This window comes from Parasteatoda tepidariorum, chromosome 2, assembly GCF_982258835.1.
Source record: "Parasteatoda tepidariorum strain Cologne lab strain chromosome 2, Ptep-v5.0, whole genome shotgun sequence".
Classification (NCBI taxonomy): Eukaryota; Metazoa; Arthropoda; class Arachnida; order Araneae; family Theridiidae; genus Parasteatoda; species Parasteatoda tepidariorum.
This window is the reverse complement of record NC_141756.1, coordinates 36,652,506-36,670,911: the sequence shown is the minus strand read 5'-3', so window position 1 is coordinate 36,670,911 and position 18,406 is coordinate 36,652,506. Positions and strand designations below refer to the sequence as shown.

At 27.8% G+C, this 18,406-nt stretch overlaps 1 protein-coding gene and 1 long non-coding RNA gene across 3 annotated transcripts in view; one reads left to right on the top strand and one right to left on the bottom strand.

The window, feature by feature from the left end:
- The window catches only part of LOC107436937 (somatostatin receptor type 5-like), a 38,724-nt gene extending 22,070 nt beyond the window's left edge, over positions 1-16,654 (bottom strand). For both annotated transcript variants that reach the window (XM_071177428.2, XM_071177429.2), the window contains exon 1: positions 16,456-16,654. In XM_071177428.2, the coding sequence (XP_071033529.1) occupies positions 16,456-16,512 (57 nt within the window). In that variant the 5' untranslated portion in view covers positions 16,513-16,654. The remainder of the gene's footprint in view (positions 1-16,455) is intronic.
- On the top strand, positions 6,821-10,972 carry LOC147815181 (uncharacterized). Its single transcript, XR_015430784.1, has 3 exons — positions 6,821-6,910; positions 7,506-7,547; positions 9,801-10,972. It is a non-coding gene; the product is annotated as an uncharacterized LOC147815181 (long non-coding RNA).
- Positions 16,655-18,406: the final 1,752 nt, after the last annotated feature.

The following is an 18,406-nucleotide window of genomic DNA, read 5'->3' as shown; positions in this document are numbered from 1 at the left end:
CATTTAATTTAAAAATTTAAAATTCGTTCGCAAGGAACTTTTAATTTCCAAAAATTTAAAACCATACTTTTAGCTATAACTTCAAAACTATACTATACAATATACAATAACTAATAAAATACAATACAATAACTTATACAATAACTAATAATATACATTAATAACTATAGTTATTATTTTTTTGCTTAAATTTTGCACATAGGCTTCTACTAACGCTACCAATCTATATATATATTTCTCTTACACGGCACCAAAAAAAAGCCTCATTACAACTTCCCGAATGGCAACGTTAGAAAATCGACCAATGATTGCTGCTAAAAATGTCACATGGCAAATCTAGATGAGGTGGCTCAACATATAGCGCTTTTAAAAACGGAAACAATAACCAGAGTGAGCATTATCAGGTTGTTCAATTCAGCTGCGATAATCTCATACAATTAAGCTAGGCAGAAGTGAGTAGTTTTATATTTTAGTATTTTGTCGAAAGCGCTTTTCTGAAGTACTTCGTACAACTAAATAAGATTCTTTTCACAACACTTAAATATTTACTTTATTTTCTTCATTTATAGAGAAAACATTCGGCAAAGAATTCTGTTAGGTTAAAAAACATTTTGCTAAAAAAAGAGCGAATTCTAAAAGAAATAAAAATGAACAACTTAAAAAATAAAAATGCTGTTGCCAGCCATAGAATTTTTTGAAAGTTAACTTAGCAACATAAATCAAAATGACATAGAAGCGCAACTAGATCAAAATTATGATACCTGAGCGCTTGACGTAACAAATCCTTCAATTCTATAAGTGTTGTATCGCCAAATGCCCAAATTAACAAATGCAATTTCAAATTAATATTGAAATGTACAGGTTTAGAATTTTCTACAGTGAAAAGTTTTCGGAACTTCAGTATTCAAAAAAGTATACAAAAGCTAGACGTTAAGAACGTATCCAATGAGCGAGCATAGCGAGCATTGGATTGCGAAGCAATCCGAAATGAACTGCGAAAGCAGTTCTGGGGGTTGGCGAGCGCCAGCGAGTAGGGGGCGAAGCTTCCTAGTATTAAATATTTCGCTTCAATAATTGCTCTTCTCTGTCTTGAACGTCCTGTGTCCCCTTAAATGTCTTTTTTTCTGACTATTTTAGACTATTTTTTGTCGAAATATTCAAGTTTAAAAATGTAATGCAAAACAGAGGGTCGTGAAAATGTTGCAACAAACTTCTAGGGCAGTTAAAGTAGATAAACAGGATTAAAATTGAATTGCAACCCAACATGGACAGTCTGGAAATGACATCATACGCCATTAGGGACGCATCTGTGCTATGATCTGTTTCTTCTTGAGCTTCTGAACAGGGATTCATAGAAGAAGACTCCCTGGCCGCGTACTATTACATTTGCGTGCATAGGTTCCTATGCAATTGACGATCATAATTCCCCTAACTACGGATGACATGTTTTAGAAGTTAGCTGTCATGCGATCCCCTGTTATATAGTTATAACGTTTTTAAATTTGTACATTTCGATTAAAAGTAAACAAAAAATGGTATTTAAAATAAATTACAGCTTTCTGAAGACAAATTAATTTCGGATTTGAAATCTCCTCGGCCAAATTAGACAAGATCAAGAATTCGTATAAATGCAACAAAAAAAATTTTTCACAAGTGTAATTTATTATCTTATAATTGTGGAAACTTTATGTAGAATATACATAACTACTTATTTTGTCTCTTTTAAGTCTTCATTTTAAAATCAAAACCAGTTGTTCATCAAAACATGTACCGGACACTGCAAGATTAAATTAATTCCCTGCGTTCATTTTCAAAGGGATTTTTAGAAATATATGAAATACTTTGAGAAAAATCTTGTAGAAAATTCAATTAATGTGAAGTTTGTTACCAAAATATCGATAATTTAAAAAAATTGTTATAAAAGCAATTCGAAAAGAAAACATTGTATTTTGTCTTGTTATATCTGAATGTATTTTGTTATCTGATGAAATTTGAATACCAAAATTCATTTTCCTGAATAAATTATTTCCCTTTTCGGGAATTTTCAATTGAACGTAGGCCATTTACCAGATTCCTATCTTGATTTTGAATATAAACCAAATTCTAATCTTGAATGTGAATACAAATGAACGTAAATCATTTATATCTGGAATCAAAATATTCTCTCAATATTAAGCATTCATAGTAGCTGACCGCGATGCTCAAAAATCAAAAAAATTCAGAAACTTAAAGTTACGAAGAGGTGCAGAAAAATCTACAAAGAGTACAATGGATTAACAAAAAAATAACAAACCATAATTAGTAACGATAGATTAACGATAACTTTTCTCTGATAGCATCGAAGGATTTTGTAAGATCCTTCCTCCAATTTAGTGGACACGTAATTTTTATCGGGTTTACGTTTTTAAAGTTTTCTTTATAATTCCCAAAAGGGTTTCACTTTAAGCTCGATAACTCCCAAAAATTCTGACACAGTTCATTTTGAGCGATATTCTCTTTTCTCCAAGTTTTATTTAATACCCAATTTTTAAACCTTTTTTCTTTTTTCTGCTCACCAACCCTCGGAGATTTGAAATTTAATTATAATAATAATCAAATTGTAGTTATATTAGATAATAACAAATAAATTGGAAACAAATTTATTTCTAATTTTATAAACAAGTAAATTAGAAAGATAAAGAAAAAGTAAGTCACGTTGCTCATTATTTTAAATTGTGTTTTCGTAATATGCTTGTCGTAAATATGCTGAATGGCAGAGAAAAATTTGCCGAATGGTTTGGGAGGTCACAGCGACCTCCTGTGACCACTCATCCCGGTGCCCTACCATGATTTAAGTAACGAGAAATACTATGAAAGTAAGTTCTTGACGCAAGTCTTGAAGTTTTATAATTATACTCTAAATATTATATGATTATAAAAATCATAATTGATTAAAATTACTAATGTGTAAGTATCCATGGTTTCAGTTTCGAAATAATTAAAAATATTTGTTTTTATATATAGTATAAAAAGTAAACTAGAGAAACGTTCGGAAAATTTTCACGATACTATTTCAGATTAATTATAAATGATTAAAGAAATTTGATATTCTACGATACTATCATACTGTCATGATTTTATTAACGAGGTTGTATTCAGTGTATAATGATGATTTACTTTTAAAATTTGGGCATAAAAATCGTCCAAACTTAAATGATTTATTAACGCTTGCTTATTAAATATGATAATAATGATATCAATTATGCTATAGATTGATTTCGTTTCTGTTTCTATTTTAAAACAATTTTTTGCTCTGATAGTATATTTAAGCACTAAATTACGGTCAGTGACCGGCAAAAAGTGTTCAAGTTACCAACCATAAAACTAAATTTATAACCGTAAAGCTAAGACAACCATAAAAATACAAATCTGCCCGTAAATTTTTCTACCGATCAGAAAAAGATTGAAACTTACACAGTCATCAGGTTCAGAGCTAGAGAGATTAGATGTAGAGATTTGAGTGCTCTTGATAATTGGAAAGTGGTCGAAATTTAAATAGCTAATAAATTGTATTTGACGATAAAATTACAGTTTCTTTACACTCAGGAAATCCGTGAAACTTGTTTTCTACTGTCGCGCTGAATTCTAATAGATATTTGAGTGCTCCAGCTATTCAAGATATGATAGATATTTTAATTACGAGATTCCATTTTAACAGACACGAAAGTGGATCAGTAAAAACGATGATTTTGATACCGTCAATGAAATTTTACATAGCGCTAAAAGAATAATATTGAGCAAATCTAATTTAAAAAAATTAATTTTACTTAGAATTACGATTTTTTTTCTAAAGTTAAGATCATTTAAGCATTATCCAATTATTTTAAGCAATATATAATAAAATTATTCTTCGCGTATTTAGACGTTATTTTTGTTTTAACTTTGTAATTATAGTCATAAGTTTAACATTCAATTCCATTTGTAAAACCATTTTATTTTTTCCCATAACGTTAAGAAGACAGAGAAGTTTCATAATGAAACATAGAAATTTTTTTGGAAAACTAATCAACACTTACCTGAGAAAAGAAATTGAATTGCTTTAATTTAATTGGTAGAATCCTATTACCACAACGTAATTAGTGTGCTTGCGACAGTTTCCTACTCCATTTTCGACAAGAAAAGCAAGCTTAAGAGTTAATTCAATTTACCTTTTCGACAGAAAAGCTGATTAAAAATTTTCTTGTTTTGGTAATAGAGCAAATTCTTTTTCTCTTCTTTTTTCCCCTATTCGTTATATTGGAAATTATTAAACCACTTTTTTTAAACTTTTTCAGTTAGTCACCAATAAAAATGTACTAATAACTAATTATTTGTTTTTTTTTACCAGTAGAATTTAAAAACGCTAATTCAGCTTTTGAATTTCTTTTTAGATTTATTTATACGTCTAAAACATTATAATATATAAATTATTAAATCCATATTTTAGGAAATCTATGATTTAATTCCAAAGTCTTGGAAATTTTAATAGAAATTTTCAATTTTCTTTAAAATAGTTAAATAAGTTAAATACATTTATTATTTCAAATTCAAGATAACTTATTTGTTCAAACAATTCAAATTCTCAGAATTAATAATTTTAACAAAAAAATTACATTACATGTTACATGACAATCAAAGTAACAATTAACAATACAGTTGAATTAAATTTTAACAAAAAAGGCTTTAAAACTCATACGCATATAAGTTTCGTACTACACATCGTAATAGTCCAATAATTAACACAAACCTGAACACAAGAAAAAATAAGATTAAAATAAAAATTATAAAAAGTAAAATTAAAAAAATTGCATAAATAAATAAACAAATAGAATGCCTTTTCAAGCTAGTCCAGTAAAATTAGAAATTTCTTCAGAAAATTTAAAAAGCAAAATTTTCCCCCCATAAAAGCTTTGCTATTTTATTGTAAAACTGATTCCTGAAAACTCCCTTTCTTTCTTAAACACGCATGCCTACTTTTTTGAGAAAAATGAAGGTGATTTTAGAGGGAGAATTGATTTTTTTCTAAACGGGTAAGTGAGGCATTCTTCCTGGAGTATTTTTCAACGCCGAAATAAATGAGTTCAATCCCTGAACGATCGGACTAATAGTTTAGAAGTTATAAGGGTTTTATGACAAAAAGAACAATTTAACGCTTGTACTAGTTAACGCATTTGACATTTCCTATAAAAAAAAGTGAGGCACTGTTTTGTAGGTTTTTTTTTTTCATGTTGATACATGAGTCAAAAAACCGAATAGGCCTGAAGCTGCTAGGGTTTTGTAAAAAGTACTATTTTTGATCTCTACTTATGTAATAGTTTAGATTTTTTTTTAATTATTATTTTTTTTTTGTTGCTATTTGCTATTTTTTTTCCTTTTTCTATCTGTCTTGTCTTCCAATTATTAATCCAATCATTAGCCATTAATCGATAAATGACTCTTTACCCTATTGGAAAAAATTCGCAAAACCAGTATCAAAAACCAGTAACAATGATACCAGAACCAGTATAACTATACCAGAAATTTAAAACCTGGTATGAAACTATACTGGAAATTTTAAAACCTGGTATGGCACCATACTGGAAATTTTAAAACCAGTATAGCACCATACTGGAAATTTTAAAACCAGTATAGCCCCATACTGGAAAGTTTAAAACTAGTATGACGCCACACTAGAAATTTTAAAACCTGTATGTAGCATACTGGAAATTTTGATACCAGATTTCAAATATACAGGAAAGTGTGAAACCAGTATAATATTGTACTAGAAATTTTGATACCAGTTTTCAAACATGAAGGAAATTTCGAAGCCAGTTAGTATCCATGCTGGAAATTTTGAAGTAGTTTTAAAATATACTAACTTAAATTCTTAGAATGTGCATATTTTTCCGGAAATCTAACAGGTTTCGACATTTTCAAACTAGCTTACTTCTTTAATAATTTATTATTTTATAAAGTCTTCGTTTTTTTTCTTCTTGATTATATACTAATTTCCAATAATTAATTTCTTAGATTTTTATAAGAACTCTTAACTAATATATTAAGAGTGGTGAAAACGTACACTTTCTATGTACATCAATTTTTAAAAAAAATGCATATTTAAAATTCTTAAAATCATTTTATAATTTTGGAGTGAAGAGAGTTTTTGAATTAGATTTTTACACATTTTAATTATTTTAAAATCTAAGTCATCTAAGTAAAATCTAGTTATTTAACTTAAAGTAATTTTATAATAAAAGTAATTAAACAATAAAACTTGTTTTTATTCGTTTATTCTTTATTTATTTTTTTTATTTACAAAAATTATTTTAATCAAAGTCATGATGAGAAAAGAATATTATTAATTGCATCGATCACTTTAAATTTTATTATAAGTTGTTTTTAATTTTTATTTATTTCTTATTGAATTTATACTAAACTAGAACTATGTTGCTCCTAATCGAAACAAATTTATCAATTCGCAAAATAAATAATTTAGTTTAGGTTTCAAACGACTTGGTAAAAAAAGAAATAAAAACTTTTTACCTTAACCAAACTTAAATCTCTCCTTCATAAATTTATAAATTTCAGTCCGTTTTCGAAATGTGTAGTTTAAATCTTAAAACAAAATAAACTTTTATGAAATAAATAAATAAATTTGTATTGTAACAATATAATTAATTTAATTCAATTGAAAAGAGCGATTAATGCAGAAACGAAAGGGAATCGCGCAAAAAGGCGATCATCGATCTTAGTCGTTCGTTAAATCCATACAAAGCTACCCACACTCCGAATTTATCAGTTTTTTCAGTTCGTTCCGTTCTTAGTGTGAACTTCAGCCAATCACATTTCTTCAAACTTTGTTTACATTTCACCTAGGCATGGATGATCATGGAGAGATTGGCTCTATATTTTAGTAAGTGTATTTTTCTCTTTATTTCTTGCTTTTATTTACATATTCTTTATTTACATATTTTCTAGTTACAGAAATGTTGAAACGTATTCTTAAGCAGTATTTATAGATTAAGTAATCAAGACATATTATATTATTCTTGAATTATTACTGCATGTGCTTGCATTAGGGTTAGGACTTAAACTCCATTGCTTAAGAAGAAAATATTTTTAATGTTTTTCTTTTCTTTCCTGCATTTCTTAATGAGACTTTATTAGAAACACTTTGTTCACATGTTAGTTACATAAATTCTCATTATTATCATGTGATCACCGTTATTAACAAATTAATTGTTTCTTAAGTTGCATATAATATTTTTAAACTTTGAATTATATTTTAATTGCAAATTATTTTGTTATTTATAATGTTTAATTTTATTTTAAGCATGTAATTTAAATTATATTTTATTAACTGTTGGTACCCTGAAGTTTCAGTAAAACTAAAATAGCATTTTAGAAATAAAGCAGTTGATACTTAAAAGTTTCATATTAACTACTTAATAGCTTGCATATATTTTGTTTACTATTGTATAATTTCTAAATAAATTTTTTTCTTTCAGAAATGATTTGGATTTCTGAAATTCCTCGTAATTTCCATCGAGGTATGTATTCTAGTTCTTTTCATATTCAACATGCACATTATTATTGAAATTGTTTTTTTTAATTTGATGGTTATTTTATCCTTTATAAATCTACATTTGGGGATATTTCAGTGTCAGGATCTGTTGTGCCCACTACAACTGTCAAGACGCCTAAAGGATTTTAAGCTTGCTAATTATATTTTTTATTTATATATATTTTTATTTTTAAAAAAGACAAGTAGAGATTTGCCTGGGATGGGTGCAAATTATACTCTTTAATGTGGTCCTCTTTTTTAATGTTTTTGTTTTAATTTCTCTCAGACTGCTACCCAGTGTTCGTTGGCAGCCCTGCATTCATTATATTCATATCTTGGTACATAAAAGTGATACAGTGTTATTAAAGATATTCAGTTTGTTAATAAATTGAAGTAGTGGAAAATTTTTGTAAGTTTTCGTATCGTTGTTACAAATAAATAGAACTGAATGCTTCCTTAATTTTAATGAATGTAGAAAGTATATGCAAATTTATTTCTGAGTTCAGCCACTGAATAGTTACATTTTTAACTTTACGCTCAAGTTTTGTTTGTTTAAACCCGTTAATGTTCTTTGTCTTAATAATACATTTAAATGCTAAGCTTTAGAGTAAGTTTGAGCTGAACTGTTTAAAAACTATTATATTGAAATTAAAATGGTAAGAAGTTACTTCAGATCATTCATACTTTAATCTTTGCATAGAGTCACTATGAAAAGTTGGTTGGTAATGTGCTTCTGTGATGTGGGCGCTGGTGATTTCTTTTGAGTTGTCAACAAAATTGGGTAGTATGAGCGATACCTATGTTAGACATTACCTTCCCTTTATTTGAAATAAATCTCTTACAAATTACACGAAAATAATAAAATTTGGTAGACCATTATTTTTTTCTTACTAGGGTACGGAAAATTTTGCAGTTCAAATCTTGAATTTTATAATTTGATCTATGTTTAAATTGGACAGTTGATAAATTGAGTATATTTGTAATTGATTGGTATAGTAGGTGGTTGAAAAATAAGTATTTGCAATTGTATTTCTCATGCTTAATAATTATTCTGAAAAATTGTTTTACTGTATAAATTTTTCTGTATAATTTGGATAATTGTTTATTCATAATATAAATAAATTTTTTAAAATCTTCTATTTATTTACAGTCTGTGCGTTTCAATAGCTAATCTTTAAATTAACATCATATACAGTGTTCGAAATTTTAGTACTTATTTTTTTAAAATTTTCTGCAACCTTTTAGTATCAAAATAATTCTCATCTTGCAGATTAATACTTCTTAATTTTGTTTACAATATATGTTATACTTATTTTGAACAAAAGTATGGTATAATGTTTCAAGAACTTAAATATTAGGTCAAATATTGAGTCTAATTTCTTGTATGTGTTGTGTGTGTTACACTACACAATAGATTTTTTTTTTAAATGTATGATTGAACAGTTCCTGAATATTCGTAACATTATTTATATACGCACATATTTTATTTGAATTTTTGTAAGAATCGCATATAATTTGAATTGTATGAAATCTGTTTTTTTGTGCATTCTGGATCTTTGTCTAAGTTATTTACACCTGCAACAGCTAGTTTTTGAGTTTTTAAAAAGCATAAAAGTTAATTAAAATTTGGAGTAAATGTAGTACAGTACCCTATTATACTATTATTATTATTTTTTACTATAAATAGTAAAATACTATACATTATGTATTATAGTAATTACAATAGTAATTACTATAAATACTATTATTATTATTTTTTTTTTAAAGTATAATGCTTTTCTAATTTTAATCAGTTTATATCAGCTGAAAAATATATGCATCCTATTTGTGTAATGGTAAAATTTATCATAATCATATAAAAAAAACTTAACACACTTAAGCTTTCAGTTAATATAACTTTAACTGACATTTTTAGCATTTTTCGTTGCCTATTTATTTATTAACATGATGTAAGAAAAGTTTAAAGCTTGTAAAAATTCTTTACTATTTGTATTCGTTTAATAATTCTTGCTGTCAATTTAATAGTTAGGAAAAAGTATAAAAATGCCAAAAATGTCTTATGGAATTAAAACTGCAATCTGAAATATTAACTTAATTAAATTAGCACTGTAATCTAAAATTTAGTATAAAAGGGTAAAGCATAATATTAAAAAAAAAAGCATACAATATTAAAAATGAGATTTTTTGAAATTGCTGTTTAGTCTGCACTTTCTGTTTATTCAAAATTTTTTTATATTAGGAACTCTAAATGGAGACATTGTTGCTGGCTCTTATTTGATGAAGCTAGAAAGATAGTTCATTACATTAAAGAAACGTCTGAAGGATCCAGAAAACCACCAGCTTGACACCAAAGAGACTTGAAAATTGAGCTTTTAAGCCACTTCACATTATTGAAACTACAATTCATTACATTTGATTATAAAAAGATAAAAAATTTTTAGGCTATTGTGGTAATGTTTTTATATCAATTTAGTAATTGTGTAATTCTTATATCTTATCGAAGACAGAGTTTAAATTATGTCATATCCAATGTTTAAAATTTTTAATATTGTGTTGTGTGTTTTTATTCAGTATATATATTAATTATTACTTGTTGAGTTCACAACAATTGTGAGATAAGAAAAGCTTTCTAAAATTTAGGGCTTATTTTATTATTTATGAACATGTGTCGTTATATAAATAATTCGCTCTTGAGATTAAATTTTTGTAGGCGATAACTTTTTTTTCCTAATTTAATTTTCAGATATTATGCATTAAGTAAATTATCATAAAAATTAAATACTTCAAATAGAAAATGACTGTATCAAATTGTGCTTTAAATCAAGGAATCTTAAGAAACATGTCAATAGAAGAATGACAGAGTAAAATAATTCAAAATTTTTATTTATATTAGTTAATAACTTGTGTCATTTAAGCTTTCATTTGTAGCTATAATTACTACTCTATCCACTATTATGTTTGAATGATTAAAGTTGACTATAATTTAAATTTCAAATATATCTAAAATTAAATTGGTTTGTATTTAAATCTATAGTAGCAAGCAAGTACATTGATCAAAATGTAACATAACTATATAATTATATTTTATAATGCCTGATTTCAAAGTAAATGAACTGTGTCAAATTAGATTCATTTCAAATATTTTTGGCGGCATTTCGAACATTATATGCTATATGTGTTATTTGCATTTAATTTTATTTATCAATTACAAATATAAACCGAAGTTAATTGATTTATATGAAATCATAATTTTATAATTAGATTGTTTATATTTATAGATATATACACTTCTCACGGTCTCCTTATTGTGCATATGAATTTGCATTTGTCAAACATTTCCGAGGCTTATTTAACAAAATTTATTTTGTCATTTCAAAAGATATGAAAATTAAAAAATAAGATTTTGACTTATTTTAGTCAGTTTTTGACTATTCATTACATAATATTTCTAATTACATTTTTGGCATTTGTATACTTTGGCTATTCATTACATAATATTCCAGTATGATACTGGTTCCAGTATCATACTGGAATCAATTTGATACTGGTTTATGAAACACTGGTTCCGGTATGATACTGGTTCCAGTATCATACTGGGATCAATTTGATACTGGTTTATGAAACACCAATTCCGGTATGATACTGGTTCCAGTATCATACTGGGATTAATTTGATACTGGTTTATGAAACACCGGTTCCGGTATGATACTGGTTCCAGTATCATACTGGGATTAATTTGATACTGGTTTATGAAACACCGATTCCGGTATGATACTGGTTCCAGTATCATACTGGGATCAATTTGATACCGGTTTATGAAACACCTTTTCCGGTATGGTACTGGGACTGGTATTATACTGGATCCAGTATCATACCGGAACCGGTGTTTCATAAGCCGGTATAAAATTTTTTGTACTGGGAATTTTTTCCAATAGGGTAGGGGCATAGGCACGGGGTCAAATGCGTGTGTGCGCGTATGTGTGCAATAGTGCAGGAGTTGTAAGGATTTCATGTCAAAAAAATAATATTTTGAAATATTAATAATGAAAAATAAACAGGTACATTTCTTACTTGTACTTATTAACGCATTTTACATTGTTATATAAAAAAAGTAAGATTTGTTTCTTACGTATTTTTTCGCGTTGAATCGAATGAGACTATACATAAGTTAAAAGGTTTTATATGCAAAATGTATTATTTTTTATCTGTATTTATGTAATAGTTTAGAAGTTATAAGGGTTTAATATCAAAAAAGTAATATTTTGAAATAGTAATAGTAAAAAGTAAACCGTAACAAGTAAATTTTTTTACTTGCACTTATTAACGCATTTTACATTGTTATATAAAAAAAGTAAGATTTGTTTCTTACGTATTTTTTCATGTTGAATCGAATGAGACTATACATAAGTTAAAAGGTTTTATATGTAAAATGTATTATTTTTCATCTGTATTTATGTAATAGTTTAGAAGTTATAAGGGTTTAATATCAAAAAAAGTAATATTTTGAAATAGTAATAATAAAAAGTAAACCGTAACAAGTAAATTTTTTTACTTGCACTTATTAACGCATTTTACATTGTTATATAAAAAAAGTAAGATTTGTTTCTTACGTATTTTTTTACGTTGAATCGAATGAGACTATACATAAGTTAAAAGGTTTTATATGTAAAATGTATTATTTTTCATCTGTATTTATGTAATAGTTTAGAAGTTATAAGGGTTTAATATCAAAAAAGTAATATTTTGAAATAGTAATAATAAAAAGCAAACCGTGACAAGTAAATTTTTTTACTTGCACTTATTAACGCATTTTACATTGTTATATAAAAAAAGTAAGATTTGTTTCTTACGTATTTTTTCACGTTGAATCGAATGAGACTATACATAAGTTAAAAGGTTTTGTATGTAAAATGTATTATTTTTGATCTGTATTTATGTAATAGTTTAGAAGTTATAAGGGTTTAATATCAAAAAAGTAATATTTTGAAATAGTAATAATAAAAAGTAAACCGTAACAAGTAAATTTTTTTACTTGCACTTATTAACGCATTTTACATTGTTATATAAAAAAAGTAAGATTTGTTTCTTACGTATTTTTTCACGTTGAATCGAATGAGACTATACATAAGTTAAAAGGTTTTATATGTAAAATGTATTATTTTTTATCTGTATTTATGTAATAGTTTAGAAGTTATAAGGGTTTAATATCAAAAAAGTAATATTTTGAAATAGTAATAATAAAAAGTAAACCGTAACAAGTAAATTTTTTTACTTGCACTTATTAACGCATTTTACATTGTTATATAAAAAAAGTAAGATTTGTTTCTTACGTATTTTTTCACGTTGAATCGAATGAGACTATACATAAGTTAAAAGGTTTTATATGTAAAATGTATTATTTTTAATCTGTATTTATGTAATAGTTTAGAAGTTATAAGGGTTTAATATCAAAAAAGTAATATTTTGAAATAGTAATAATAAAAAGCAAACCGCAACGAGTACATTTTTTTTATTTATACTTATTAACGCATTTGTTATAAAAAAATGAAAATAAAAATATTATCTTTAAAAACCACGTTTTTGTAGTGGGAAATAATAAGTAAAAAACAAAAATTTGACGAAAAACGTGGAAAAGAAACGTGGAAACGAAAAAATTCGAAAAACGTGGGGCGCATGAATTGCATAACAGTAACAGTATGTGTGCTCATGAGAATATGTGTATGTACATCTGTAATTGCATCTGTAATTGCATCTGAATGTGCATGTGTATGAGTAAGAAAATGTGTATATGCATGTGTATATGTACTATTATGTATTTCATGCACCCCTCGTTTTTCGCTTTTCAAATTTTTGTTTTCCAATTATTATTCTCCACTACAAAAACGTGGTTTTTAAAAATATTATTATTATTATTTTTGTACTTACTTCCAAAATCTCAATTTTTCACTCACTGTACACAAAACCTTTCAACTGACATATGACACTAATTTGAAATAATCAAATCGACAACAAAAGACAATCGCGAAAATATTAATTTTTCTTTAATTTTAATTTTATTTTACTTTGTATGTCTTTTTTCTCTTCATTTTCATGCATTGTCATCCAATTCTGAACTATGTGCCAAATTTGAAGTCTGTAGCTAGTCGGGAAGTTAGTTTAAAATCGATTACAAAATTCCAGCCGAACAGACATACACGAAGGCAAGTTGATATAAACGTGGTAAAAAAGGTAAGATTTGTTTCTTACGGGTTTTTTCACGTTGAATCAAATGAGACTACACATAATTTAATGGTTTATATTTGAAAAAAGTACTATATTTTTGATACATATATACTACTAATAGTACAGTGTGCAAAATAAAAAACGGAACTCCCCTAGAAGCATTTGATTTCGGATAATCGGACTTTTATATAAAGTACTCAATCGTAATGATTCGAGAGACTGACCTCAAATATGCTAATTAATTAGTGCTGATACTGTTTTAAATTATGAAATCAGACATAAAAACGTACTTTCTCTGAATAAACATACATTTTCCTTGTACGGATTCGGATTCCTGACTTTCAAGATTTGAGTTTGTAGCCGCAATCTGAAAAATATGGATGTAGTAGTTTGTCAGGAGAGAGGTTGAAAGTTTGGATTCCTTAATGTTAATTTTACTTTTATATTATTTCGCAATGTTTCAAAAGTTTTTTTAAGCTATTGAAGAAATTTTTCACACAATTATAAAATTCATGATAATTGTGTACAAATAATAATTTTCAGTAATTATTTACTATTTTTTAATATTTCATTAATCAATGGTTAACAAATTTTTTGAAGAAGAAGGTTTACAATTGTTTATATTATTTTAAAAAATGTAATTTTGTATGACAAAATACAAAATTCGATCAAAATTAGTCGAATAGTTCTCGAAAATTCAAGTTTTATATGTTCAGCTTTCTTAAAATTTGACAACTCATAAGCTATTTCAATGTTCGTGTTTGAATTTTGTCATTTAAAATTACATTCGTTAGAATGATATTATCAATTGTATACCTTACTATAAATAATTTTTCAGCCATTATTAATTAAAGTATTAAAAATCACAAATAACTATTAAAAATTATTTTTTATACTAATTTCTGATTTATATGGTACAAAGGTACAATTTGTAAAATATGGTTCCAGAAGCTTAGTCAGGAGATTGGTAATTTTAATTTCCTTTTTTACTTATTCCGCTATATCTTAAAAACTTTTTAGCGAATAGAATGGATGTAATTATATGCCATTGATGCTGCCACTACTTAAACCTTCCTATCTTGCTCAAGACTGGGATATACAGCTATTGTGGTTAGAGCATCCTACTTCGAATCTGGAGGTCCATGGTTCGAATACTGCTAGGTGATAATGAATATTTCGCTCACACATTTCCACCTCCGGTTACCTTTTTAGACAATGCATTTGCTCAAAATTTAATATATGATGTTTCAATTTTGAATACATGGAGTTTTTAAATTTGACTATTATTTATTTCGAAGCAATTTTGACACATTTTTGTTTAAATTTAAGAAATCCTTTTTTAAAGTATATAATAAGGCAGTTTACGATAATACAGTAATATTTTACAATATACAATGACCGTTAAGAATGGGTTGTGCAGGGATGTCATATCTCCTCCAGTTTTTCCAGGTAATAACCGTAAATTTGAAATTCATACAGCAATAAGGCTATAAGGTTATAACTCTTACAAAAGGCTTAAAAAATTTAAAATAAAGCAGTAAGCAAGCAAAAGTTAATTTTAATTATTGTTGTTGTATTTGTAGTTCATTTATGTAGCACTAGAGCTGCACAATGGGCTATTGTCGACTGTCTGGGAAACATCCTTGAGGCTGATCTGAAGACATGCCATCACAATTTTGATCCTCTGCAAGGGGGGGGGCACCCCTGCTTCGGTAGCCTGACGACCTGCACGCGAAGTCGAGCACCTTACGGTAGAACAGTTTAACTATGACCCATACCGAACACCCTCGGTCCCTACGCAGACCAAGTGGTCACCCACCAGCACACTGACAGCAGCTAGTGATGCTTAACTTCGGTGATATGCTGGGGACCGTGTATTAACGATCGAACCACTGCGAAATCATTTTTAATTATCAATTAAATATTTAAAATAAGTCTACAGATTGATTTTAACTCTTTAAAGTAAATAATTGTTTGTTTCATTATGCTATTCTTTTGTTCTTCGAAGGCATCATAATGCTAAATTATTCATTCATTTACTACTTTAAAATGTATTATTGTGTATTATATATTAGATCTATATTTTACTCCTGATATATTCTAAGAAGTCCATAGTAGTAAAAATATTTGTTCTGGAAAAAATAAATCATTGAAAATAACAGTCATTGATTTTCAAAAACACGTTATCCATAGTTGCAGTTAAGTTCAGAGTTTAATTTTAATAAAGGTTCGATTTTTTGTTCTCTTTTTGTATCCTTCAAAAGCGCGCTATTAACACATATTTTTTTTTTAATTTAATACACGTAGTACCGAAAAACAAAATCCTAATTATCCTACGATACTCATTTTTGGCAAATTTAATTTAAAATCCTTCCAAAAAGTGTCAGGACTGAAAGTTTAAACATGAATAAGAGGTAAGAAACCACTGTCACTAATACAATATGAGTTAAATCTTATTAATTGTTTTGAATTTTGGCTAAACGATTATAAATTTCAACAAGCTTGAAATTCTGCGCATTTAGTAAAGTGGAGCAGATGGTCGCCAAAAGTGTCTAGTATTTTAAAGCTTCAAGGTCAGCTTCCTCTTTTTTTAAAAAAAAATAAAATAAGCTATCAAATAAATTATTTAAAGAACATTTTTTGAATTACTTATTTATTAAAAAACAATTTACCTGTAGATCACTCCATGATATGCACGTGACATAATCCGTCCAATTCCAGCTCGACATAATAGACCTTGAATTCGTTATTCAAAAAAATCGTATTAATTCTAAAGAATTTCGCCAACTTTCATCTTGGCTGAAAATGGAAACACTTTCTCCACGGTGTCACCTCTTTGTCTGGTGAGAGAAGCGTCAAGATGCTTCCCTGGAGTACCAAGAGCAAATGATCCGTGCGAAGAGTGGGAGGAGCTAGATGAGATTCGCGATCCTCTCTTCGTGTTTTCTCTTTCATCCCGTTGTTGACCAAGTGTCGTCGTGGTTCGCGATCGAATTGTCAAAATGACACCAAGTATATATCACAATTTCTGAATGATTTCTTTAAAGGGTCTTCTTCAGATAGAAAAAGGATTCTATTTTCACCATTTTTACCCTACGGAGAATCATGTGAATGTAGTTTTTCCAACTAATCAATACTTTTGCATACTTTTTGCTTCGTTATAATAAATAAAGGTCTTTTATAGATTCTAATATTTGAATTTTTAGGTTATAATTATTTTTAAAATATTAATAAAGTTGCTAGCCGCCTTTGACGATCCCATAGGTCACCTTTTAAAATTATCTTTTACAACATATAATTTTTAATGGTAACTAAGCTAATTACGTGACACAACTGTATTCAAATATTCTAATTCTTCCACCCCTTCTCTAATTCGAACATCTTAAATAGTTTTAAACTCTATTAAAATTTGAAATTTGCAAAATAAATTGCATCTCTTTGTACACACTCTCAGAAAATTAAGGGTGAACAATTGTATCGTTACCTAAACCATAATATCATGAATGCACACATTTTGCAGCTTTAGTAATTCAAATCAAACTTTTTATCATTCTAGTTGAACCGTAATATCGTGTAATCAAATTTAAGATGGTTTAAGTTAAGATTATATTAAGTTAAGACTTGATTAAGTAGAGATAAGATTGTGTGTAACTTTACCGCTTGATAAAAGTGCAGCAAATTTGCATGCTATTACGGTGTAATGCATTTGATGGTGGAAGTAGAATCCATTTTCTGTCTGAAGAAGATTTTTAAGGGTAATCTCTCTTCTGTTTGTGCTAAAATACAGAAAAACTTGAAATTTGTATTTTCTTAAAAAAGATGCTAAAATAAGTTTTGAAAATATATTCCACTTATGGAGAATCTGCTTTTATAAAGCACTTATGTGTATGTAATCTCAACTATTTAATTTTATTCTATAACTGTCGTTGAGCAGCCGAACCGATTTTAAGCTTACGAATATTTATGTTTAAATCCATAGCCTTGTAATAATTTTGAACCCAATCTAGAAGACTAGGGAACTCCGGGATTAAGCATTGGATGAAATTTGCTTTCGTGGGGGACTTCTTTGATGGAACTAACCCGCATTTTCGACACCACAAGGAAAACCACGACAATCTTCCACGATTTGACTGACGGCAAGGGGATTCAAACCCATGATCTGTCTATCACTGAGGATATTTTATGTCAGCACTGTGGTCGGTACGACCAGCCTACGGTAGGATTCGAAACCGGTTCACCTCATTGGGGGGTGAGTGCTCTACCCCCTGAGCCACCACGACTCTTGCGTGTAGGTATTGTCAAAGAACCAATGAAATTTATTTTCGTGTCGGCAGAAAACGAAAAAACTAAGCGAATGAATTCATAAGCATTTACGCTTTAACGTACAAATGATTAATACAAATTTATACAAATAATGATACAAATTTACAAATGAATTTTTTTTTTCAGCCTGGACAGCTAACTGCTGAAGTAAACTAAGCAATGAAAAGGATAAGAAAAGGCAGGAGTTGAGTGAAAGTAAAAGTTTCAAATCAAACAATTTATAAGAACATGCTGTTCTATATTTTAATTTTAATAACCCTAGTTGATGTAGGCTCAATAAGAAATTATAATATAAAATAG